The sequence below is a fragment of the Bos javanicus genome, chromosome 11, assembly GCF_032452875.1.
Source record: "Bos javanicus breed banteng chromosome 11, ARS-OSU_banteng_1.0, whole genome shotgun sequence".
Lineage (NCBI taxonomy): Eukaryota > Metazoa > Chordata > Mammalia > Artiodactyla > Bovidae > Bos > Bos javanicus.
In genome coordinates this window covers 98,705,571-98,730,584 of record NC_083878.1, presented here as the reverse complement: position 1 = coordinate 98,730,584, position 25,014 = coordinate 98,705,571, and the positions used below count along the sequence as shown (strand labels likewise).

The window sequence follows — 25,014 nt, the reverse complement described above, 5'->3', positions numbered from 1 at the left end:
TGAAGATTCCTGAGCCCCAACCGTTTTCTTAACACCAGCTTTATTGTGATGTAACCCACATACCATACAATTTGCCCATTTAAAAATGTACAACTTGGGGACTTCCCTGGTGGTCCAGGGATTAAGAATCCATCTTCCAATGCAGGGGATGTAGGTTCAATCCCTGGTCGGGGAACTAAGATCCCGCATGTCATGGGGCAACTGAGCCTGCACCCCAACTAGAGAGAAGCCCACACACCCCAACTAAAGAAGGCTGGGCGTGCTCTGATGAAAGATGCCGCATGCCACAACTAAGACCTGATACAGCCAAATAAATAAATAGTTTTAAAACACGAAATGTACAGTTTAATGGCTTTTAGCGTATTCAGAGTTGTGTGACCATCACCACAATCAACTTTCAAACCTTTACATCACCCCAAGAAAGAAACCCCATACCCATTACTTTTCACTCCCTATTCCCCCCAACTTCTCTTCTCTCCATCCCTAGGTGACCACTTTTTGCTTTCTGTCTCTATGGATCTGCCTATTCTGAATATTTCCTTAAATGGAATCAGACAATACGTCTGAGTCCCAACTTTTAACTTCCAGTGGCTCCAACATCACCGGGTGCTGGGGAAACAGGGGTGTCAGATGGTGGCCTGGCTAAGAACATGGCCTATGCTCACAGGCAGACTTGGTTCTAAAGCTGGGCTCTGCACCTGGGCGCAGCCACTTCCTTTGTCCGGTCCTTGGGTTCCTGGTGTGTACAATGGGAACACTAACAGTGTTCCTCACAAAGCCGGGAGCCTTGAGAAGTGCTTGGCCCAGGGGACTTCCCTGGTGGGCCAGTGGCTAAGAGTGCACTCCCACTGCAGGGCGCCTAGGTTCTATCCTTGGTCAGGGAACTAGATCCCGCAGGTGGCGACTAAGACCTGGTGCACCCAAATAAATAAATAAAAATAAATATTATTAAGAAGTGTTTAGCCCAGCACCTGGAACTTAATATATGGTTGTTTTGAACTAGATTACAATAACCTATACATCCGCCCCGCCCCTCTATTAATATTTATCTCTTTACCCTGGCAATTAATATAAGCACCTTCTAAGAGTCAGGCATTCTTCTAGGAGTTGGAGACAGAGCAATGAACAGGACATGATCCCTGTCCACATAGGGTTTACTTTCTAGGGGAGAGACAAATTCGACAGTGGGTAAATAGCAGGCTTTCAGGGAAGGCTACATGTAATAAAGGGCTTCCCTGGTGGCTCAGTGGTAAAGAATCCACCTGCCAATGCAGGAGATGTGGGTTCGATCCCTGATCTGGGAAGGTCCCTTGGAGAAGGAACTGGCAAGCCACTCGAGTATTCTTGCCTGGGAAATCCCATGGGCAGAGGAGCCTGGCAGGCTGCAGTCCATGGGGTCGCATGGACTGCGTGACTGAGGACCACGACAACGTGTAATAAAGACAACAGCACAGCATGAGGGGATGAAGCAGGTTGGGGAGGTCGCTACTTCAGTGTGGAAGGTTTCTCTCTCCTGCCTCTGCTCGTTTCATGGAGAAGAATGTCTTTCATAAACTGCAATCTATTGCACAGGGTGGAGGGGCCCTGAGGGTGCCCTCTGAGTGGGGCCAGTGGCTGGGCTGTGTCATCTTCTGAGACTGGGGATGTGTCAGGTTGTCCATTCATTTCCAGTGCAGGCCACTCAGCCTGTCGCCATGTAAGAACACTGGCTGCTCTTAGAGAACTCTGCACGGATGGGGCAGTAGGAGCCCCGAGCCGGCAAGGGCCTGGGCTGGGGAGACTCACTGAGTCATCGCTGGGCTCTTTCCTCTCTCCCAGGCCACAGTGAAACCTGGACTGACAGGAGCATTCGGGGACAGGACTCCGGGGGTGGACATATCTGGAACAGGGATGCAGCCTGACTGACCTGTGGCCACAGCTGCTTCCTATGCACCTGTCGCCAAGCTCTGGTCCTGAGCCTGCCTCTGAAGCACAGAATCACAGCTGCAGCGTGAAGGAAGCCCCCTTGAATGAGCCCCCCGTGGCAATGCCTCCAGCCCCACACTTAGAACCTCAGCTGAGTGGCTATATTATGCACCCACAGTGAATTCCTTATTCACTTTATCTTCCATTAATTGTCCCAATGTCTGTTTTCTCATCCATCTATCTGTCCGTCCATCCACCCATTCACTGAAGTACGACTCCTATAAAGCATGCACCCATTCATTCAACAATTCGATTACTTGAGCATATCCTTTGTGCCGGGCACAGTGTCTGGTCTAGTCCTTGGTCAGATGCCAGTCCTGGTAGGAAGGGCATGCCTAGCTGGCAGTGTGGGTGACTCTGCCACCTTCTTCCTGAGAGTTGGTCTTTCTTAATAAGGGAGAAGGGAGAGAGCAGAGACGGAAGATTTGCGTGCACACTTGAGCCTGAATGTGAATGTGCACGTGTGTGTGTGTGTTGGAAGATAACGATAAAACCTGACTGCAAGCAAATGTAAGGTGTATACGGACTTTCTCAACACCATGACCATCTAACCATCTCTAGGGAAGCAGAACAGGCATGATGGCCCCATTTCACAGAGGCAGCAACTAAGGTTCAGGCTGTAGGAACTCACTTGCCTGGAGGCACAAGGCGATGCTGCCTCTCCCAAACACGGGCTCACCTCCTTCCTACTGGGAGAATGTTAGTCCTGTACGGTCGCTAAAACTTCAGTTAAAGGGTTTTCCTGTGGCCCTCATCCTTTCACTGGGGCTGGTTCCTTTCTGTGTGCCTGTCTGTCTGTCCACTGGATGGAGATACTTCTGGACAGGTAATGTCAAACTCTGTTCATCTTCCCTTCCCCCTCCTCCCAGGTACCGGCATACATATGGTACAGGTGCTCCCTAAATGTGACTCATTGCCAAGTAACCTGAGGTCACCCAGACTGCTGTTAAGAACTGGGGGTGGGGGGCGCAGGTGCTCTGCTTTGCCATCACCTAAGCTCAGCCCCCTCACCAGCTCTCACCTGCAAACCATCAGTAGCCTAACTGGTCTCCGTTGTAGGCCAGCTTGCCTCTATATTCCGCCCCCCTCCCCCTTACTTGCTACACTCCAGCGCCAGCAAACCTTTAAATATGTAAATCTGAACTTCTCAGACCTTCCAGGATCCCCACTGCGTTTAGGGTAAAATCACAGATCCTCCCAGCATCCTTTGGGGCCCTGTGGGGGTCAATCCTGGCTCTAACGCCACTTTCCCTTCGCGCTCCAGCCATGCCAGAGCTCTTTCCCTCCCAGAACTCCCCAAGTTCTTTTTTTGCCTGTTGGCTTTGGAGGTGCCCTTCCCTCCTCCTCAGCGCCCACCCGCCTTCACCTCGCCAGCCCCTCCTCTCCTCCAGACGGCTCTCCTTTCCTGGTGCTCTCCTCTGCTGGGCATCTCCTCCGGGGACGTCTGCCCACGGCTGAGTCCCCGCCTAGCACACAGTAGGCAGGCTATAAATATCTCTTCAGTGACTGGCGGGAGGACCCTTCAAGGCGCCTTCGTTTCCCTGAGCGTGACGGGAGCTGACCCTCCTCTGTCCGGGACTGACAGCTTTAAGTAGCTCTGACAGACACCCGTGTAGAGACTCCTCGCGCTCTCTCTGTCAAGGTTGTGTTTCTGCCAGGCTGGTCTGGGGCTGGGCCTGGATTATAATTTATAAACAGACACAGGGTGCCTCCTGGGTTTCACTTCTGAGTGTGCACTTACGCAAGTCCTCTCCGTATCTTCTGGGTATCCATATTTCACATCGAGGATGGGAATCTAGGGTGGGAGTTGGCTTCCAGCTCTGGCTCTGTCACCTGCCACTGGGGACTAGGGACTTAGCTAGCCACCAACCTCAGTTTCTTCATCTGTAATATGGGGCTGACAACAGTGCCTACTTCCCAGGGTCGCTGTGAGGAGTTAACAGGCTCCTACCTTTAAGGCGCTTAGTGCTCGGTACTTAAGGCACTTGTCACAGTTATTATTATCAGACGGAGCATTCCCAGGGAGTGAGTGAGGACATGGTGAGCAGGGCTCCCTCTCTATAAAACCTCAACTTTGAGTATTACTCATCAGAAGCCTTTTTTCTCAACTTCCGTAAGAAATTCCACAAAGTTCATGGGGTTCGTGTTGAAGTCAGCGATGGCTATTCAGTGATTGTCTGGGGACAGGGCACTGTCCTAGGCTCTCAACGCAAAAAGACAGGAAGACCTACTTCCTGATCCAGTGAAGAACACAGACGGACGGAGACTTGCAGTTGAGTGGTGGCCCACGGAGTGTGGGCAGAGGGGAGGATTTCAGCAGCGGGGGCGAGGCTGCTTTGGTGCCTGGGGAACCCTGGAGTACATGGAGAGCGGAAAGGGAAGAATGGCCAGGCGTGAGCTCTGCGGGTCAGGAACTGGGTCTATGTCCCCCTGTAGACTGAGAGACTTCTCTGCATCAGACCTGGCTGGTCTGGGCTGGGGTGGGCGCATATCAGACCTAGACGGAGCCCCTGCCCTCCTGGACCAGAGTGGCTGTCCAGTGGAAAAGACAATGACCAGACAAGAATGAATAGATTCCACGCCCCTCTCACGCCCTTCTGCTCCCCCACCCCACCCCCACGTCCCTGGCAGAGCTGAGATATCCAGGAGCCCGCCAGGAGGTATCCTGGGAGTAAGCCCTTGTCCTTGGCTGGGGAGAGGGCAGTCTCCAGACCCCTAGTGGGGGTGTGGTCTCTGGAGATGGTATCTTCAGCCGGGGGGCTTGGGACTGCATCTCCCCTCCCTTATCCGACAGCACAGCCTTTTAAGGGGGTGACCCTCTGACCTCTATACTGTTTCCCCTCACCCTCCAGCTCCAAGCCCCTGGGGCAGGAGCTTAAGGCAGGAGGGGTCCTGAGGCCTCAGGTTTAATGCAGATGTGTTTGTGTGTGTGTGGTGGGGGTGTGGCGCAGGATTGAGCCTTCAAAGATTCTGGGGTCCCCTGGGCACTCTTGGGGATCTCAGTCAAGGTCAGGGGCCTAAGTTAGGTCCATGGGAGTGCAGGGCCGAGATGCGGGTGCCCGGCCCAGGAGGAGGGAGGGGGCGATGGGCAAAGGGTTCAGTCGAGGGAGCAGGCGGGGCACTGGGAGTCCAGGATGCAGGATGGGGGTGGGACGGCGAGGGGTCCTGCCGGTGCGGGGAGGGGGGCGGCCCCCGGGGAGGGGCACGCTATGTCTTTAAGAGCTGCCTGAGCGCAGGTTGCAGCTGCCTGGCCAGCCCGAGAGACAGCGGAGATTCATTACCCGCCGACACAATGACCATTGATGGCCCCGTGGCGTTATTCAAATCCAGTACCAATTGCAGCCGAGCCCCTTTCTCCGCGCCAGGCCCGTATTGTTGGAGCGGCCCACTAAAAGCCCGCCCCGGCCCCGAGCCGCCAGAGGCGCCCGCTCGGGCTCAGCCCTGCGCCTCGCCAGCCCGCCGGCTCCCAGCCCGGCTCCCCGGGCGCTGCAGGTGACCCGGCGGCGCATTCCAGCGCTCCCCGCCGTCCCAGCCACTGCCGCCGCTGCCACCGCCGGCGCCCCGGCCGCGACTCAGCCACAGGGAGGGAGAGCGCCCGAGCCGGTGCGTGCGCGGGGCTGGGCGGGGGCGGGAGACCCACCGGTGCAGCAGCCCGGACCCCGGGTTCGGAAACGCGACCCCGCCTCGGGCCCCCGTTTTCCGGATTCCTAGCGAACCTGGGGAGCCCAGGCTGGGGGCGGGGAGAGGGGAGTCGGGGTTCCCCAGGCCTGACACAGGAGGCTCCCCCGACCTGGGGCGGCGCAGAGACCCAGCGCGGGCTACTCTAGGGACCCCGGGCCGCGATCGAAGGAGACGCACGCCGGGGGCGACGGGTATCCCCACGCAGGGTCGGGATCCGCGTGCTTGCTCGTCCACCTTACCGCGGGATGGGCCGCGACCGCCGAGCGTCTGCGAGGTCCGCGCAGCTCCGGAGATCTGGTCCGGTGCTTTACAGGAGCGAAGCGGAACCCCGCAGGAGACCGGGGCCCTGAACTCAGGAGCTTCGCCACTGATTGTCCAAACGCAATTCTTGTACGAGTCTGCGGCCAACCGAGAATTGTGGCTGGACATCTGTGGCTGAGCTCTGGAAGCGACAGGGGCGGGAGCCGCAGGGAACCGAGCTCTGCGCAGGCAAGACCCTTCGGGTGGCGGCTGGCTGGCCCCAGCGCGAGCATCGCGGCCCCGGCCGGGAGCGCAAAGGAGGGACGCCGGTCCCTGTCACCAGCGCCGCCATCCTCCTCTCTTCGTCGTCGTCGTCGTCCTCCTCCTCCTCCTCTGCGGGTGACCAGTCCTGGCTGGCGGGGTCCTCCAGCCGATAGCGTCGTTTCCCCCCTTTTTCAAATTTCGGCCGGGAACGAAGCTGGCATGCCACGGCGGGGCCCAATTGTCGTCCGGAGAGCTCGTCCTCGGCCGGAGCCGCAGGAAGTCGGGGGCGAAAGGAGATGCCGGCGGACTGCGCTTGCTAACTCGTTTTGAATTGATTATAACCTAACCTCCCCTGCCAATACCTCCAAAACAAACCTAAATCGACCCCTAAATCTCCAATAAACCGACCCCTCCCGCCAGCTCCTCCAGACCGACCGATGGGCTGAGCTTCCTCCGGCTGCTGCTGGAGTCGGAGAAGCGTCCAGAACGATGCGCTCCAGCCGGGCAATTGCCTCGGCTTGGGAAACAACTTGGAAAACGAATCCTTTTCATTAAAGACAAATCTTCTGAGATAGTGGGGTTTATTTGTTTATTTCCTCAAAAGTGGGTTCAGGAGTTGCCTTGGCAGGGGGGCAGCTGGGTGGTGTTGGGTCTGAGCCCGGGTCATCCATCCCTGACCCTTAATGTGCTCAAGCTGGAAAATGACCCCAAATGCTGTGGAGTGTGGTCCTGGCGAGTTTCAGGGCACCTCTCCTAGCGTGGAGAACCTGCTTTCCCCAGCAGCGTGTCTTCCTGCCCTATTCCTCAGCAGTAATGCATTAATTGGGGTACTGGGGAGGAAGGGCTAGCCCGTTTCTACCCCTCCTCTCCCCAGTGCAAGCAGGAAAGGAATCCTCTTACCCAGTTTCCAGGACTTGGAATGCTGTGGGGGGTGGGGTAGGGAGTGGATAATGGGGGCACCGTAAAGCCCAGCGGGGCTGAAGTCCTCCCTTCCAGGTTACAAGAAGCCGGACAGGCTGATCCTTAAAGCGAGGCTGTCCCTTGCCCTGCTGCCTAACATGGAGACCCTGACCTCAGCACCTAGAACGGCTGGTCACGCAGCCTCTCTCTTGACAGGCACCTGCACCCACGCTGGCCTTCCCTTGCACCCATAACCTCAACATGGCTACCCCTACCCACCCACACACACATCCGGAGGGCCTTCCTCCACCTGCAGCAGCACCGGCGAGAAGCTCACCAGCCAGGGGGGCATCTGTCCCCAAGGCCTTGAGAATGAGCACAGCCCCCAGCACTGCTAGGACAACTGTTCAGCACTTCCGTCTCACTGCCGAGTGAGAGCAGTTCCACCTTAAATTATTAACATTTAATGAAAAACAATGTTTGGGGCGGGATGATGTTAATGCCCTATTTTTTTTTTTTTTTTTTTTTTGAGGTCTCCCTCCAGCAAACAAAGCTTTTTCTCCAGGTCTTGGGAAGTGGGGCTCAGCAGTCTTAACTATGCTTCCTCCATTCCGAGGCTGCTGGCTGCGGCTTGTGGGACAAAGCCTGGCCTCGGACATACGGGTAGGGAAGTGTCCTGGGACCCAGACTGGTCAGCACAGACTGGCCCTGCCACCCCTTCTCCAGATGGCCCAACCATATCATCCCTTCTCAGTGTCTGGATAGTCTGGGTTTCAACTCCTGCTCTTTTTTGGGTGAAGGGCAGTTCTGAAAGCCCTGGGGTGAGGACAGGGAGGGTGGGACCAGCGAAGTGACTGCCTGCTGGGGGAATGTGGGGTCCCACCGGTTTCGGTTTCTAAGGATGAAGTTCCAGGCAAGGCCAGTAAACAACTTAGTTTTTTATTTGCCCAAGGCCAGCTGTTGCAGGCATTGAGGCCCCTAGACTTCCAGAAGGGATGGGGGTGGGGGAGTCACCCTGCCTCCCAGGTGCTGCCTGCCCCATCCTGCTTCCTGCAGGAGATGGGAGAGTAGAGAAAGTGCCCTTGCACCATCAAGTATCTCAATTGTGTGTGTGTGTCAGTCGCTCAGTCGTATCCGACTATTGCGACCCCATGGACTGTAGCTCACCAGGCTCCTCTGTCCAAGGGATTCTCCAGGCAAGAGTACTGGAGAGGGTTGCCATTTCCTTCTCCAGGGGATCTTCCAGACCCAGGGATCGAACCCACATTTCCTGCATTGCAGGTGGATTCTTTACTGTCTGAGCCACCAGGAAAGTCCCCTCAGTTTTCAGATATTATAAAAATTCCATTGTCGTTAGGGAGGAAACTGAGACACATTGACCCCCCACCCCAGGCCTCTATTTGCCAGTCCAAGGTCTAGCATACACCCTCCCGCTCTCCATCCCCAGTGGAATGAGCTGCACACAGGCAGCCTTTTGCCGTGTGTGGGGGGGAGGGTCTCAGGAGCCCATCTGGTGGCCTATGTTGGGGGAGGCTGGCCAGGGTCAAGGGCTGTGGGTGGGGGAGCAGGAGGAGGGGTGTGGTTGGAGGAGCAGCTGCTGTGTGTGTGCGTGGGGGGCAGTCGGCACTGAATAGGGGACCCCAGCTGGGGTTTCCATAATGATATCAATGGGGGACAGGCAGAGCCCTCTGCTGTCCACATGGGGAAACTGAGGCGAAGGCTCTGCCTGTCTTTGAGAGGGGAGGGGTCTGCCATCAGCTAGTGAGGTTCATTCCTCTTCCCCAGGAAGGCACCGCAGCCCAGGAGCGGCAGTGCCTTGTCAGCAGTCACTCAGGGAGACACAGGAGGGACAGCAGCTGGGTCACCTGGCCGCACAGACCCCCTCCACTCCGGCCACGCGGAGGGGTACCCTCCCCCACCTCAGCTGCTGGGAGGAGGAGTGCCCGGCTCGGGCGGCTGCCTTCCCCTGCTCACGTGCCCGAGAAAGGCTCATTTTTAGCACCTGGCCTCTTTTCCCTGCCTGGAGGGAGCTCAAGGGACAGAGGAGGGAAGAAAGCAGCCAAGGGGGACAGGAAGATCTGGAAGTAGGGCCCCAGGGGATTGTCTGATTCTTCTGTTCTCCCGACCCCAAGGGGGTCCAGGCACGGAGAGGGGCCCTTAGCCGCCGTGCAGCGTGGAGATGAAGAGAACGCTGTCTTGGTCCTGAAGCTGGTAGTCCAGCTCACCCTGGTCCAGAAGAGAAATAAGAAGACCGTCAAGGGCACTTTTCCAGTTTCTCCCCAGGGTGTTGAGAGGGGAAGTGGGGCATGGGGGCTAGCTGCTTTGAGAGGGGAAGACAGAATCTACCAGAAAGAAGTGGGTACCCTATCCGCTAACTAGCAAACCTCCAGGATGGAGGGCAGCTCGCCACTTCCCCAGCAACCCACGCCTTCCTCACTCAGGGTGGGAAGCTTGAGGAGCCGCCGTCTGGACACCAGGTTTGGACAGAGGGTGACCCCGCCACTCTGGGCCTGATGCGAGGTCCAAGGCTTTCCTACCACAGCGGTGGGTTGGGGAGGGGTCGAGGGAGGGCTGCTCCCCGAGGTACTGACCAGCAGTTCCCAGTCGGCATCGTTAACCAGCACCAGAATCCCTGGCCGCCTGTGGGAAAGATGGTGGTGAGTAGCGGGGTGTGAATGGCAGGAGCTGGCGAGAGCAGGGGCAGAAGCTTAGATGTTTGGGCTGCAGAGTCTAAGGGGTGGAGGGGCGCCTTTGCTCTGGGGGGTTCCGTGAGAGAACGCCCAGGGAGAGGAGGTGACAGGCCAGTCTGAGGGCCAGATGGAACACACGTGAGAACTCCACTGCCACCTCCCAGATCTGGGGCATTGCTTCGCTGAGCATCAGTTTCTTCATCTGAAAATAGGGTAAATCCTAAGTGTCTTCCTCACAAGCTCCCCGGGGAAGATGAAGTGGGATGTCACGTGGGAGCTGCCAGGGAACCACTGGCAGCAGCCTATCCTTCCAGGGGTCTAAGTTCACTGTCCCAGGCCTCCCGCATGTGCATCCTGGGGAGGAGGCCGTCTTGGCTGCTCTGAATCAGGGAAGTCTGCCAGTGGCCCCCGAGCCCCTGACAGCCTGAGAGCCGCCCTCCCTGGAGTAAGGCAGGGTAGGCCGACATCTGGACAGGCACCTTACTTAACCTGGTTCCTGCTGGCAAGGACCCAAAGAGCACTGCTGTCCTTGGGGGTGGCCGCCACAGCTGCTGGACCACGACCTGGGCTCCAGGCCGGATGGCAGCCTGAGCCCCCAGGGCCTGCTGGTGAACCTATGCTTCCGCAGAGGAACAAGTGCCACAGGTGCCCTGCCCACTTCTGTGACGTATGAGGATGGCCCTGTTGTGGGGGTAAAGTGACTTCTTGGCACACGGACCCTGGATCCTTTCCCAGGAGGCTGAGCTGGGCCTGAGACAGACACAGAAGCTTTGGGCCAGGCGAGGGGTGTCCTCAAGTGAGCACAAACGTGCATGCGCGTGCACATGCGTGCAGTGACCCCTGTAACCCGAGACCTGCGTTGTACGGCCCGGAATCTATGAGGCACACTTCAGTTTAAATTACATTCAAGTAAACAGAACACTTGGTTCCTCAGTCACACTACCAACGTTTCGAGGTTTCAATATCCTCAACGCCTAGCAGCCACCACACTGGATAGCACAGAGAGAGAACATTTCCATCACTGGGAGGGCACTGTCTGTCCCAGGCTGTCAGAGGATGAGAGAGACCTTGGGGATCATCTTTTCTCAGTGCTGCCTGTACAGAGAGAACAGTTGAGCCCAGAGAAGGGAAGTCACTTGAGCAAGGTTCTTTGGCAAGTTTGTGGTATCCAGAAGGCAGGATCTAAGTTTTTGTGTGGTTTTTTTTGGTAAATTTACCAATCTCCTGACCTGGACTTTTGGGGGGAAAAAAAAACCCAACAGTCCAATGTAGTAACAAGAAAACTGAAATAAACTTCCACAGAGTTGGGCAGCAGCAGCCCTTCCTTGGAGGGCTAAGAAGAGGATCAAGGGGAGAAGGCCTGGAGGAGGCGGAGTCTGAACCAGGGCTTCAGACCTCCTTCCCTCAGCCCGCCCTCCTCGGGGAAGGGGAGAAAGGGACTCACACGCTGTCTCCTTGGATGAACAGCTCTGGCCGCTCTTTTAGCAAATTCTTCTTGATCCAGACAAGGAGGCTGCGGATATCCCCTGCAGAGGAAGGCACAGAACAAAACTAACGTCAAATTCAAGTGCTTCTGGCCCTGAGGGCCCTGCCCGGAGCAGGAGGACATGCACTTGGGGCTCAGAGGGCCTCTTTTAGACCTGGCTGCCATGGCGCCTGGACTTGTGGTTTCCAAGGTGAGGAAATGGACTTGGAGAGACCAGAGATGTCTTCTCAGAGGCAGTGGCACCTGGCCTTGCTGAAAGCTGTAAGAAGAGGTAACGGGGACTCAAGGTGGATAGTGGGCGGAAGAGTCACGTCTGAAAGGGCAGACACAGACGTCCACTCACGAGGCCTAGGAGATTGTCTGACACTGCCAGGGGCAGGCTTCTCAGAGAGCCCCTCCACCTCTATCTCCCCAGCCAGTCTCAGATGGGGAGCATTCAGCTTTGCTCTGGGAAGGTCTGCATATATTTCCCTTTGTGAGGGAAGAAAAACAATTGCTGAGCCGATAACATCAGTTAATTTCCTCTGGCAGAAGGAGAAGGATCCTTCACCAGCCAGAGATGCTGACAAATCACAGTCCCTCTGCTCCCCACTTTGCAGAGCCCTCTAGGCCAGGGGCGGCTACCAGGAGGAAGCGAGAGGCTAAGGGTCACCACAGCCTCTCCTGCTCGGCTGGACACTGAGACCTGCCTCTCTGTGATTCTGGGGCAGCCACCAAGCTCTGCACCTCATCTGGAGGCTAGAGGCCACATGTCCCCAGGGCCACCTCTCCTTTTCCGGGGGTCAGGTCCCAGGTCACGCACACTATCACCCCTTCGAAGGCTATGGCTCTCAATGATCCACTCCTCAAGCAGAGCATCCCCGAGGCTGCAGGACTCTTCTCTCCCTGAGAGGACAACTAGTCTCTGGGAAGCCAGCAGGGGGCTGGAGGTTAGCCATGCCCCTCCTGAGTCAAAGTCTCAGAGGGGACTGCTGTCCTGGGCCCATGCCAAGACAAAGCTCAGGGGCTAAGCTGGAGAAGGGCCCACGAACTGCCTTGGTTTCCCTGACTGGAGGCAGACTCCTAGCATGCAGGCCAGGAAAAGGCTTCGGGTCAGGAAGGGGCCCGGCTCTCCCCAGGCTAGGCCCAGCCCGTGTCACCCACAGCACCAGCCTTGGGCAGGGTTTTAAGGCACTCTTACGGGCCTGCCTGCCACCCCCTCAGGAGGCAGGCAGGCTACACCCTGGATGGCCTGGCTCACTCTGCTCTGTGCCAGCTCCCCTGGATCGTCTGCCAGCAGAGCACAGGGCCATGGGCAGTGGCCACGGGCTAAGACTGAGCCTTTCCATTTTAATTCCTGCTTTTAAACAAAGCCGACTGGAATCCTCAGGGTCCCTGGAGCGGGCAGGGATGGGGTGTGTTGCCTCCAAGTAGCCGTAGTCCATTTCGACTCCTGGCTGGGTTCCTCCCCGAGGCCTGGGTTTCAGAGGTTTCCCCGTGGCCTCCATCTTGGCACTGTCTGGTAGGCCGCCAGCCCATACATCTTGTGGCCGCTCGATAGAGCTGCCGGGGTCTGACACATCCGTCAGCCAGCCCCCGCGGGTGGGGCTCTGACTGTGTGCGTGGTGCTCAGAGGGCCTGGGCAGGGCCTGGCCTGAGGGCCACCAGCTGCACCTCCACAGCCCCCGCTGGCCTGTTCTGAACCAGGACTCCCTGGGTCACCACCCTGGCTCCCTCTAAGGAAGGACCTGTGCTCTGCTCTCGTAGGCTGGGGGCGGCGGGGAGGACTAATGGTCATGTCGGGGTCATCCCAGTGACGGCAGCGTCATGGTGTCCCCGAGGGCTGGGCCGGGGGGCGTCTGCTGCGGGTGCTGGCTCATTTATCATGACGCTCCTCTTTGCTGAGGTCATCCCCTCCCTCCTCTGCACCCCCCAGGCCGGCTCACATTCTTGATAGCCTGTTACCATGGTGAGGCCACGGCATCACCATCCGTATTGTTCCCCCATGCCTGGATTTGGGGGTGGGGAGAGGTGGAACTCCCGACTCCCTTCGCAGGCAAGGGCCACTTGGCCTGGCCTGAAACACACCCCCAGGGACATCTTGCTAGGCTTGCTGAGGCCCAGACAATATGCAAATAGCCTCCAAGCCAGATGGTCGGCTTCCAAAGGCGCCCAGGGGAGGAGGAAGGGTTAAGCAGAGTCAGGGGCTGGTGGTGGCTTGGGGATGGCTCTGGGAACCTCACTGTCACCTTCCCTCTCTGTGTCCTCCTGCCTTCCGTGGCTTCCCATGTTGGCTGCCCTCCGGCGATCTCAGGAAATCGCTCGGGAGACAAATATTTACTGAGCAGCTACTATGTGCCAGGTGCCACGGAGATGGCGGAGAACAAGCGGACACAGAGCCTGCCCGTGTGGAGCCACAGTCTGGCAGGGGAGGTGGACGGTACTTCATTAGTCGTGACAAATGCGCTCTCCTTTGTGTGGGAGCAGAACGAGTTTTTCTGAGGGTGTTCACATTGAAGCTGCGGCCCCAAGGATGAGTTGGGTGGGATGGGGGGAGCAAGCTAGGCAGAAGGAAGAACATATGGGAAGACCTGAGGCAGGCTGGAATTGGCAGGTTCAAGGTGATAGAACTGAGAAGGCCGGAAGGTCAGCACGAGATGCAGCCAGGGAGGCAGCCTTGGCTGGACTGCGCAGGGCATGCAGGGGCCTTGAAGAGGGGCTGCTGGGGAAGAGGGCCCCCTCCTTGGGAGCCTGAGCCCTAGCACACAGCACAGAACCTCACACACAAAACGCCCTGGACACGTTTACTGAGCACGTGGGTCTGAGTTTGACTGTGTCATTTCCTAGTTAAACGACCTTGGGTAAGGAGCTCTCTTCAGCTTCCTTCTTTGTAAAATGGCAATGGTAAAAATGCCTCTGAGGGGTGTTTTGAGGCTCAAATAAGATGATCCATGGAAAGCTCTTGGCACTATGCCTGGCATGGCCATGCTGTAATTCTTCCGTCAGCCAGAGGAAGAACCCTTCAGTTTCCCTTGCTGCCCCCTTTAGATGTTTAGACTCCTCAGAGGCTCCCTGGACAGCCCCAGTGGAAGGACTCATACGCTGAGGGCACGCAGCACCAGGGCAGGGAGATGAGCACAACCCCATGTCGGGTTTCCCGTGCAGGAGCCTCGGGACCTGGCCTGCTCACTGCAGGAAGAGCAAGCGATGGGACGGGGCTGCTGCTCTCATGGCGGAGTGCTTATGAATCTGGGTTCTGGAGCTGGAAGGCCCTGGGGTGTGTGCTAGGCGGCCCTGGGTAGAAGTCACTTCGCCTAAGTCTCAGCGCCATCCTTGGACAAGGGAGGGATAATAACCCAGGTCTTGATGCCAGCGGCAGGCCTAGCATGGTGTCAAACAGACAAGACGAATGTCAGTGATTCAGGATTCCTTATCCCGGGGGCTGCCAGAACCTTCCCCTAAAGGCCACTGGGAAAGGGCACCATGCACACCCCTCTTAGACCTACAGAGGCTCCCACCAGAATCCCATGCCCCAGTGGATTTGTCCTTGTCTGGGGACAACGACCACCCACTGTGGCGCCCCCCACTCCCAGTGGTGTCAATAGAACTTCCGGTCTCATCTGATGTCTCACAGCCGACCCTCATCCAACCTCTTCTTGCAGGCATCCAAGGGGAGATTTTCTCCCAGCCTGAAATCTGGCTTCCGGTCCCTCCCACCCACAGAGCCTAGCTGGGCCTGGGGACCACCACGCCAATGGTGCAGACTCGGGAGAGCCGGTCCCCTATGTCTTCTCTCCCCCAGGTTAAGCTGCTCTGGTCCCCACCAAGTCCACCAGGCTCCAGGACAGGACTCTGGGAGTCTACCCCAGGCCTCAGCTGAAAGGGGAGAAGAAAGAGCTGGGATGGGGGGAGAAGAGAAGAGAGGGTAGAGGGAACATCAGAGGGTCTATTTACAAGTGAATGGAGGTAAGAATGGAGCAGTTTGTGGGCTAAACTGGCCTCAGAAGGAGGTTTACAGATGTGCGAGGGGACGCTCCTCATTGTTTAATTAAGCAGAAAGTGGATCTTTTCAAAAGCAATTTTGCACAGGGACTGGGAGGGGTGAGGGGGAGAGGAGGGTGGTGGGGAGGGGATCAGCAAACAGGCCCCAGAGCGGAGAAAGGAACAGCTGGCCCCAGAGAGGCTGTGAAATGCATGCTAAGCAGTTTAAAGCGCCTGGGAGCGCCCAAGCCACCCCTGCCTCCCGCGCCAGCCTCCCTTTAATACAAAGGCAGGGCTGAGAAGCAGGGAAAGGTGAGGCGGAGTCTCCTCCTGGGACCAGGGCAGGTAAGGCCCAGGCTGGGACCATCAAGGTTCGGGATTTGCCCCAGGCCCCTGACCAAGCCTGGTCTTCGAGCCTTGAGTTGAAAGGATCCTTGATGCATTAAAAACCAGCTCCCAGTTGCCAGGCCCCAAAGCCAGTGGGTGCCTCCTAAACTCAGCCACTCAAGGCCTGTTCCGTGGAGCTGGCTGTTAAGAATCCTCACCTCCCTGCACAGGCAGCCGCTCACTGGATCAATGCACCCTGCTTCCCAGAACCATGTGCTTAGATCTGGAAGCAACTTTTCCAAACTGCAGGTGTCAAACTGATAACCGACTCGTGCGCGCTCGCACTCAGTTGTGTCCGACTCTGTGACCCTGTGGACGGCAGCCTGCCAGCCTCCTCTGTCCACGGGATTTCCCGGTAAGAATACTGGAGTAGGGTGCCATTTCCTTCTCCAGGGGATCTTCCCAAGCCAGGGACTGAACCCACGTCTCCTGCACTGGCGGGCAGATTTTTTATCAATGAGCCACCTGGGAAGCCCAATAATGAGCTCAAGACAGACTAAATCGAGTCCAACCTCCCGCTTTACAGGTGGGATAAGAGGCCTGCAGAAATAACTAATTTGCCAGCGCATGCTGCCAGGGTGCCTGTCTCGCCATCTCACCCTCTTTGGCCTTTCCCAGCCTCTCATTCCAAGTTGGCCGAGTTGGAAGCTCTCCACTGGCCCAGGACCCAGGGCCCTGGAGTCCCCTTGTTTGTGAGACTTGTCACAATCCATAATCTTATGGCCGCTGTTTTCTCTGCTGGAGTCTCCAAGACCTGCTTGGCCAAGTGGCAGCCCCTGGGCTGGGAAGGCTGCCAGACGGCAGATCTGGGCATGGGCTCGGGGAGGAGTGAGGCTCTCCCCGTGGCACCAGGCCCCTGCCCTCCTGTTGGGCTCTATGTGCCAGGGTGAGGCCTGGCAGCTGCCAACCAGCTCTGCCGCTGTGATGTGACCCACGCCTCTGCGCACAGCAGGGCCCAAGTGGGAGCCAGAGGTAGAGACCCATGGCCAAGGGCCCAGAACTAAGCACATGGGCCACTTCCACTAGCCTCCCCTGCTTCCTTTATTTCATCCCAGAGAGGGGAGGAGAGCCCCTACCTGCCCCCGAGGCAGTGGATGAGGGATCCAAAACCTGGGTCTTAGGGACTTCCCTGGTGGTCCGTTGGTTTAAGACTCCATGTTTCCAATGGAGGGGCCTTGGGTTTGATCCTCGGTTGAGGAACTAGGATTCCACATGCCATGCAGTATGGCCAAAACATAAAAATAAAAACAAACCTGGGCCTCAGCCAGCTTCCCTGCTTGAGTAACTCTGGACAGGTCACTCTCTCTCTCTGAAGTTTGGTTTCCTTGTCGATAGATCATATCTACCGGGGTCATTATGAAAACTGAGATCAGTAGCTGTTGGAGGCATCAAAGTGTGAAAACTGGAGAATATCCTGCAGGTCTGAGATGTGATGTGATTCGGGGAAGCTCTTGGGATAAATGGTGATGGGATAGTGGCACCCTGCAGGATGGGGTGACCCTAGCATCGGCTTCAACCCCAGCTCTGCCAATGACATAAGCACATGGTCGAGGGTAAGACCTTGGACATCTCTGAGTTTGGGTTTCCACTTTTTTGGGGGGGGAGGTTCCACTTTTTAAAGTGGAAGTAATGATAGTTACCACCTAAGAATCTGTGACAACCACTTGTACCACACACTGGGGTTCTGCCTACCCTGTCAAACTCAGCCTGTGCCGAGGACACTGGCCTTCCCTCAGGTCCTTGACCACCACAAGGCCTTCTGCCTGGGGGCTTCACAAGTGCCGTCCTCTCTACCTGGAATGGGCCCCACGCACCTCTGCTCTCCCTCCAATTTGTTAGGTTGGCTTCCTCCCGTTCCTCAGGGCTTTTGCCTCAAAGTCTTCTCTCCCTCTCTCTCTTTTAGTGCCGTGCAGCATGCGGGATCTCAGTTCCTGGACCAGGGACTGAACCTGGGCCGTGGCACTGAATGTTCCGATTCCTAACCACTAGGGCACCAGGGAATCCCCTCAAAGACACTGCTCTAAAGAGGCCTCCCTTGCCACCCTGGTGTCTCACTCAAACCCTTTTGTTCTGATGCCAGTGATGACCACTCGTGCTGTTATACATCTGTGCCTTTACTTCTTCACTGCCTGGCTCCATTTCCGTTCCTCTGTTAGCTCCATTAGCGTAAGAACCATATCAGTTCTGCTTAAGATCAAGTTGGCACAAAGGAAAACACGTGTGTGTGTGTGTGTGCGCGCGCGCGCACGCGCGTGTGAGAGAGTGTATGCGTGCGCTTAGTTGTGTCCAACTCTTTGTGAACCCCTGGACTGTCCAGGCTCCTCTGTCTACAAAATTTTCCGGGCAAGAATACTGGAGTGGGTTGTCACTTCCTACTCCAGGGCATCCCTGACCCAGGGATTGAACCCACATACCTTGCATCTCCTGCACTGGCAGGCAGATTCTTTACCACCACGCCAGCTGGGAAGCCTGGCACAAAGGAAAATGTGTGTGCATGTTCAAAAACACGGGTGCCAACCTCAGGAAAGAATAAAGTACTTTCTTCCACGACCGACACTTGGTGAGCGTTCAGTCAATGAATGAATGAAAAGGACTGGAATTATTAAACGTGGGCACCTTCATGCGGAGCAAAAGCAGGGGGAAACAAACCCTAACTTGTGATGTTTTAATAAGGTCCTGGATAAGTCTTTAAGGCTGCATCTTTGAGAGGCTTCTGACAGCCCCTTGTTTCCTCCCAAGGTTGCAGAGCCATCTGTCAAACTAAGAAACCATCACCTACATCATCTTGGATCTTCCCCCATCAGGGACACAATTCCACAGTCCTGACGTTTAACCTCAGCCTCATGCCCACACCCAGCTCCAGGGGGTAGCGCCCTGTACCCTAGCCTCTGAAGGTGGCAGAGAGACCCGCCCTATGCCACTGCCCTTCAACCCCAAGGGAGGGTCAGAGACAGCCTTGTTAGTGGGTGAATCTGGGCAATAACTGATACCTGGCAGATGCATGTCCAGTTCCAGAAGAATCCTGTCAAACCTCACTTGACTTTCTCTACTGCCCACCTCCAGGAACCTCATTCCCCTCGCTCCCCATACAACAGACTTCCTCTTCTTCCCAGAAGTATCTCAGCCCAAGGTGAGATGGGCTCCCACTCCTGAATGTTCTGCTCTTGCTAAGATCCATTGCTAGGGCTGCAAAGCCCCTCCACAGTAGCAGTGTCCAGCCCCTGCCTCTGGGCTATGCTGCTATTTAGCCAGCTGGACCTCTGGAAATCCTCCTCCCCCCTTTCCCCAGTCTGAAGGCAGGGTCTGTCTGCCAGTGCCTGGTACATAGTCTGCGGCATGGGAGGTGCTCAGGGTGTGTTTGCTAAAGAAAAGACAAACAGGTATCTGAATGAACAAATGGAAAAAACCCTCTGTCTCCCTTAGTTAACCTCTCCCCTCCAACCTCCTTGGCTAGACACTTTTCTCCTCATTGAAATTCATTTAAGTCCATCTGCATTGTTCCATTCTTGACAAAGGTTATCTCCTTTGTGAGGACATCCCTCTGCAGCCATCCAGTGATGGCAGAGATGCCTGGTACGGCTGGCTGACACCTTTTAGCAACCCTGACTGGGTTACCTGGATTACCATCTCCCCCTTTCACAGATAAGAACGCGGAAGCTCAGAAAGGTGAGGTGACCAGCCGAAGGTGCTAAGGGGATTCAAACTCAAGCCTGAATACAGAACCTGTGCTTGGAAGGACGCAGCGATGCCATCTCTTCCCTACAAAGCTGGCTGACTCTGGAAAGTATGGAGGAGACAACCAGTGATCTCTCTCCCTTCCTCCCCACGGCCCGGGAAATCCTACCCACTCTCACTTGACCAGGCTGAGTGACCTGTGGAGCAGCTGCTGCTCAATGGTGCTCAGAGAACCCGTACTCACAGGGTTCCTCCTGTCCAGGCAAGGTGACTTGATGCTTCTTCACACCATCGAACAGGAGCTCCGCACCGCCTCTGCAAAGGAGGGCCAGAGAAAGAGCCTCAGAGACCGAAAACTGAGGAGGCTGGCACCAGATGCCCAGGAAATTCAGAGACCAACGTTCAGGAACACCTTGGGTATCAGCCATCAATTCTCAAATGTGGCTTCTTGATGTGGTAAAGCAGGACAGAAATAATGTTTATTAACATTTAAGTACCCAAATTTTCAGACTCTGCTTTGACTTCTCTGAATCAAGAGGTAGCTTAGTATACAGGGGCAGAGCACAGGCCCTGAGGTGGAGACCAGGCCCCACCCGGGCCTGACTGGCGAGACCCTAGGCACGGGATGGCATCTTCTCAAGCCTCAATCTTTCCATCTGCAAACATGTTGAGGAGCTACCTCACAGCACACTGGAGACCCTGGGTATTTTCCTAGGGCCAGGTGACACTTTGAAATTCCCCTGCCTTTGCCTTGTCCCCACCCCTGCTGCTGGCCTGGTGGGCAAACCAAAGTGCTAGAGAGTGAGAGACCCCCACTGGACTTAGCAATAAGCTTGCCCTTTACAAAAACATTCGTCGTCTCATTTCACCTTCATGGAATCCTGGGGAAGGAAGGAGGGAGGCAAATATTATTAACTCTGACCAACAGAGAAGCAAGTTGGGGCCAGGAGAAGTTAAGTGACTTGTCCAAGGCCAGATAGGCAGTGGCTGAACTAGGATCTGAATTCTAACTGGTTTTTGGCAGGAACAACTGACTCCCCAGAAGGTCAGGAAGCCCCTTGAGGGCAGAATCTGGCTCACTTCTGGGTCCCAACACCTGGCAAAGGGAAGCCTGGGCCAGCAGAGAGGCTCCGCCAAGTGCAGGTGCCAGACTCCTGGTGCGGACACTCGGGCTCTCCCAGCGCCACGCTGCTCCTCCCCCAGCGTCTGGTCTCAGACCTCACGTGGACCTTAACTGGGAAGCCTTAACAGACTTGAGACGTGTGCGATGACTCCCACCCCACCACCCTTCCCCAGTGCCGGAGAACAGAGGTGTCCTGAGACGGTCCACTGGGAGGCAAAGGCAAGGCACGCATTGTCATGGGGGAAACATGGGGCGACTGTCATCCAAACAAGGTCACGCTTTGTTGATGCAGAAATGTGGAGGGGGAGAGGAGGCCCATCTGTGGCTGCGCGCAGGGCCATTTCAGCTGCAAGCCCATACAGAGCCTCCATTTATCCCCTTCCAAGAGCCCCGCTCTCTCTTGGGTAGGGGCTGGCACATGCAGCAGCTGGGGTGGGGGAGGGCGACAAGCAAGGGGAGACAGGAGTTGGGGGGTCAGAGGAGTGGGAACTGGAAGCGCTGGCACCCAAGCAAACAACCCAGATTGGCCAAACCTGGTGGTGCCAGGCGCAGAGGGCAGTGCTGTTTTCCCTTCACAAGAGGATAAAGAACCAGTCTGGCTCAGCGACTGACCTGTCACTGCTGGGTTTGCCAGAGCCCAAGGGAGGGGCTGGCATTTCTGTGGTCAGAACACTTGGAGGGTAGGAAGGTGCACTCCCAGCCTCTGAAGTGACTCAGGGAGGCAAGAAGGGGACCAATTTGGTCCCAGAAGAAAACCAAAGCCAAACTCTCGTAGGTCCTACAGGATTTGCGACTCAAACGCAATTAAGGCATCACAACCCAAGATACCTCATCTTTCCTCCACTTCCCAGCTCTTGGTGGGAGGTGTCTGTTGGTACCAGTGAGTGGTACAGACACTCTTCAAATGGTCTTCACTTTTTGAAGTTTACCTTCATCTTTTTATCTGATATATTTTACTTTTGTTCATTTCTCCTCTACCTATGGGGATGCAAGTTCTGCCTAAAACAGGGCCTGGTACACAGCGAACACTCAAGAAATATTTGCTGAAATGAGTGAACATGCCCATTTCCCCACTTCTTCTCTCACCCTAATGGCATTCCCTTCCTTTGCCAATACCTCCTGGACTCAAGGAGGAGAAAAAGGGAAAAGGAAGTGGGACTCTCCTATGTGGGCTGCAGTGACACCACACACATCTGTACCACCTACACTGCATCCTCTGTGACCTGAGAAATGGCTCTGGCAGGACGAGGATGGCAGACCCGGTCAGTGATAGGCGGGAGAAAGGAAAGCGGCCTTCCAGGGTGTCTACGAGAACCAGTGGGGCTGCGGGGCCACGGCTGCTCACAGGAAAGAGGCAAAGGCCCAACCCTTTGGAATCTTCAAGGATCAGGGTGGCACTCAGGGACAAAAGGGAGAGCCTGATGGGCAAACCAGTTTCTCTGCAAATCTACTTAAGTTCAGGGTAAAGGGTGAAGGAAGTGGGCTAAGAGACAGAAAGTTAAAGAAAGGCCAAGGGGAGAAACAGGCACTGACAGAGACAGAGAAGGACTCTGGGTTTAGTCTATATGTTGGGCATTACTGCTTCCCAAGAAGCTGCAGTTCTCATGGGACCCTGTGGCAGTGGGTGGTGGGAACACGTCTTGCCTTGCTGGTGTTCACTACTGCTCCTGGGGTAAGGGAGACCGAGATGGTGGAGCCAGAAAACAGGAACTCCAGCAAGTCTGTAAGCCCTGGAGGGCAAGGACCGTGTCTTCCTCATATGACTTCCCCACTGCTGCCAGCACAGGACCTGGCAGACAGAAGGCATTTCTGAAGACAAATGCCACATCTGACTCAGTGAACATGAAAGGTAAATCGGCAGTGGGTGGTGGTGGTGGTTTAGTCACTAAGTCGTGTCTGACACTTTCCGACCCCATAGACCATAGCCCGCCAGGCTCCTATGTCCATGGGATTTCCCAGGCAAGAAATTCTGGAGCGGGTTGCCATTTCCTTCTCCAAGGGATCTTCCTGACCCAGGGATCGAAACTTCACAGGCGGATTCTTTACCACTGAGCCACCTGGAAAGCCCAAGCCAACTGTAGATAAGCCTCAACACTGGTAATCTGTAGCTTCTCTGTCTTCAGCTCTGCTGAGGCCTGTCAAAACAGCAGGGACCTCCTGGAACCTGCAGGCTATGGGGGATATAGCTGGGCAAAGGGTCAATAAAGTAAAATAGTCAGGTGGCCAGACTAGCACAGTTCTAATTGGATCCATGGTGCCAGACAATATCATCAATTAAAATGCAGTTAACATTCATGAGACTACCCCCTCGTAAGGAACAGCAACGCTGAACACTGGAGGGCATGGACAAAGTTCTATTTATCTTTGTACCCTCTGTGCCTGGCTCGATGCCTGGCACATGGTAAGCACTCAATAAATGACTGGTGAATGGACTATGCAATGAAGGGAATCCATGAAAGAAACTGGGGGCATCCAATAGAAGGAAAGGCATTTATAGGCAGAGGTTTCCGATTTCCATCCCAGACTTTCCCTTTCACATAAGCCTTGGCTTGTTTATCTTCACACACACAGACAAATCTAGTCCCAGCTTTTCCACCTGAGTCTAGAAATTATACCGTCCATCTCTTAAGATCTGTTTCTCTGCCTTCTCTCTAAGCTTTGCACTTTTTTTTTTCCCCCCAGCTCTGAAATCACATGAAAAAACTTCTGTAAGAGGTAGAAGAGAATGCCTTGAGATTTCCTCCTTGGTCTGTGTTTCTTTGGTAATTAAGCGTGTGTTCCCCCATCCTGCACTTTTTATCTGGAGCATTCTGTAGTGGCAGAGAGGTAAAGAATCTACCTGCCAATGCAGGAGACCCAAGAGTCAGGTTCGATCCCTGGGTCAGGAAGATGGCCTTGAGAAGGACGTGGCAACCCAGTCCAGTATTCTTGCCTGGAAAATCCCATGGACAGACGAGTCTGGCGGGCTGCAGTCTATGTGGTCCCAAAGGGTCGGACACGATTGAGTAAGTACACGCACATGTACACGCACTAACCCTGTACTGTCAGGGTTAGTCTCCACTACTGTGCTACCTAGCCCCATATCCCCACCTGACTTAAGACCTGCAGAAGGCACTCAGTAAGTTTACTAAATGTACCGGAAAGGGTTCAGGTTTAACACCCTCAAATCTTCGGAAAGGTTGGTCTGTCTCGGTCCTAGGAGCTCAAATGCCAGACACACGGGCCTGCTCCAAAATGGAGCTGGCAAACAAGGCCGGAAGGCCTGCTAACAAGTCACACCTTTTGAGTCCCGTAGGGCGCAGGCATGGAGGAGTGCCAGAAGCATACCTACAACTCCCGGGTATGCGCATCTATTCCCGGACATACGGCCTCGTCGCCCAGGGAGACCGAACCTCAAGCTCTCCCAGGCGGATGGCGTAGCTCAGGGAAGTTGCCGGGGGCCTCGGCGATTCGGTGGTGACAGGCCCCAAGGCAGAGGGAGGGGAGTTCCGGGCCCGACGACTTCAATCCATCCCCACGGCGCCCCAGCTCTGTGACTCACCCGAATTCCACCTCCACTGACAAGGGCGCTGCCATGTTGAGGAAGCCGAGCTCACAGGAAACTCCCCTGAACTTCCGGCTCTACTGCCCCCCCCTCGTTTCCGGTTGCCGCGGACGGAAGAGGCGGGGCCGAGGAAACTCTCCTTCTCAGCTATTGGAGGAAGATTTGGAGCCGGAAGCTGAGGCCGGAGGACCGTAGGCCCTGTTAAGGGGCGTTTTGGTTGGTCATCCTGTTTCTTTTCGGGACGGCGCTCAAACAGCTAGGGCCGGAAGCGACTGACATCAGCCACAACTCGGCGGAGGAGACACCTGGCATCTTTGCGCTGTGACCGTGAGCTACGTTCCGGTTTATCTTGCATTAGTTACCAAATTACCTTCTGTCAGCACACCTCTTGGACGAACCCGTCCACTTGTCTTGAATTATCAGTGGCATCCAAATAAGCTCTCTCTTGAGCCATCGACTCGCTATCCAACCCCCCTTTCGCCGTCGATTTAGATTTCATTCATTCAGCAGATGTTTATTGCACGTCCTCCGTGTACCTGACATTTTGGTCGGTGCTAAAAGATGCCGGTGGTGAAAAGGATCGGCAAGGTTCCTGTCTTTAGGGCACTCACAGTCTCGTAGGGGAAACGAATCAAATAAACATACTAATAAGCGTAAAATCTCAAACTGAACAATGATCCGGCATCATAAGAACTTCAGAAAGAAAATGGGCTGCACTGGACTTGGGCTGAGCTCTAAAGCCTGAGTCGAGCTAAGTAGGTGGATATGCGGAGAGAAAATCTGCTAGGAGCATTCCAGCGAGAAAGGAAAGTGCAAAGACTCTGGGTAGTAGGACATGCTGGAGCACCAAGAGAAGGTAGAAATTGGGGAGCAGAGGGCCTGATAGGACATGAGGCTAGACATGTAGGCAGGGGCCAAATCATGACTGTGAGCCAGGTAAGAATTTCAGTCTCTTATCCTAAGCAGTGGTAGGCCTTGGAAGGATTTTGGAGTGTGTGTGTGTGTGTGTGATTATTAGAACTGTGTTTTAAAATATCCTTCCTGGGACTTCCCTGGCGGTCCAGTGGTTAAGATTCTGTGCTACCACTGCAGGGGGGCG

At 55.6% G+C, this 25,014-nt stretch overlaps 1 protein-coding gene across 2 annotated transcripts; it reads right to left on the bottom strand.

Annotated features, from left to right (window-relative positions):
- Positions 1 to 6,725: 6,725 nt before the first annotated feature.
- URM1 (ubiquitin related modifier 1) lies at positions 6,726 to 24,021 on the bottom strand. Of its 2 annotated transcripts, none has more exons than XM_061433692.1 (5): positions 23,913 to 24,021; positions 19,493 to 19,563; positions 11,185 to 11,266; positions 9,642 to 9,690; positions 6,726 to 9,276 (listed from the first exon to the last, which is right to left on the bottom strand). In XM_061433692.1, exons 1-5 carry the CDS (start codon positions 23,945 to 23,947, stop codon positions 9,208 to 9,210), a joined length of 306 nt encoding a protein of 101 aa, XP_061289676.1. In that variant the 5' UTR covers positions 23,948 to 24,021; the 3' UTR covers positions 6,726 to 9,207. The 2 variants fall into 2 exon arrangements, with proteins under 2 accessions (XP_061289676.1, XP_061289677.1); XM_061433693.1 differs by lacking the exon at positions 23,913 to 24,021 and adding an exon at positions 23,699 to 23,892.
- Positions 24,022 to 25,014: the final 993 nt, after the last annotated feature.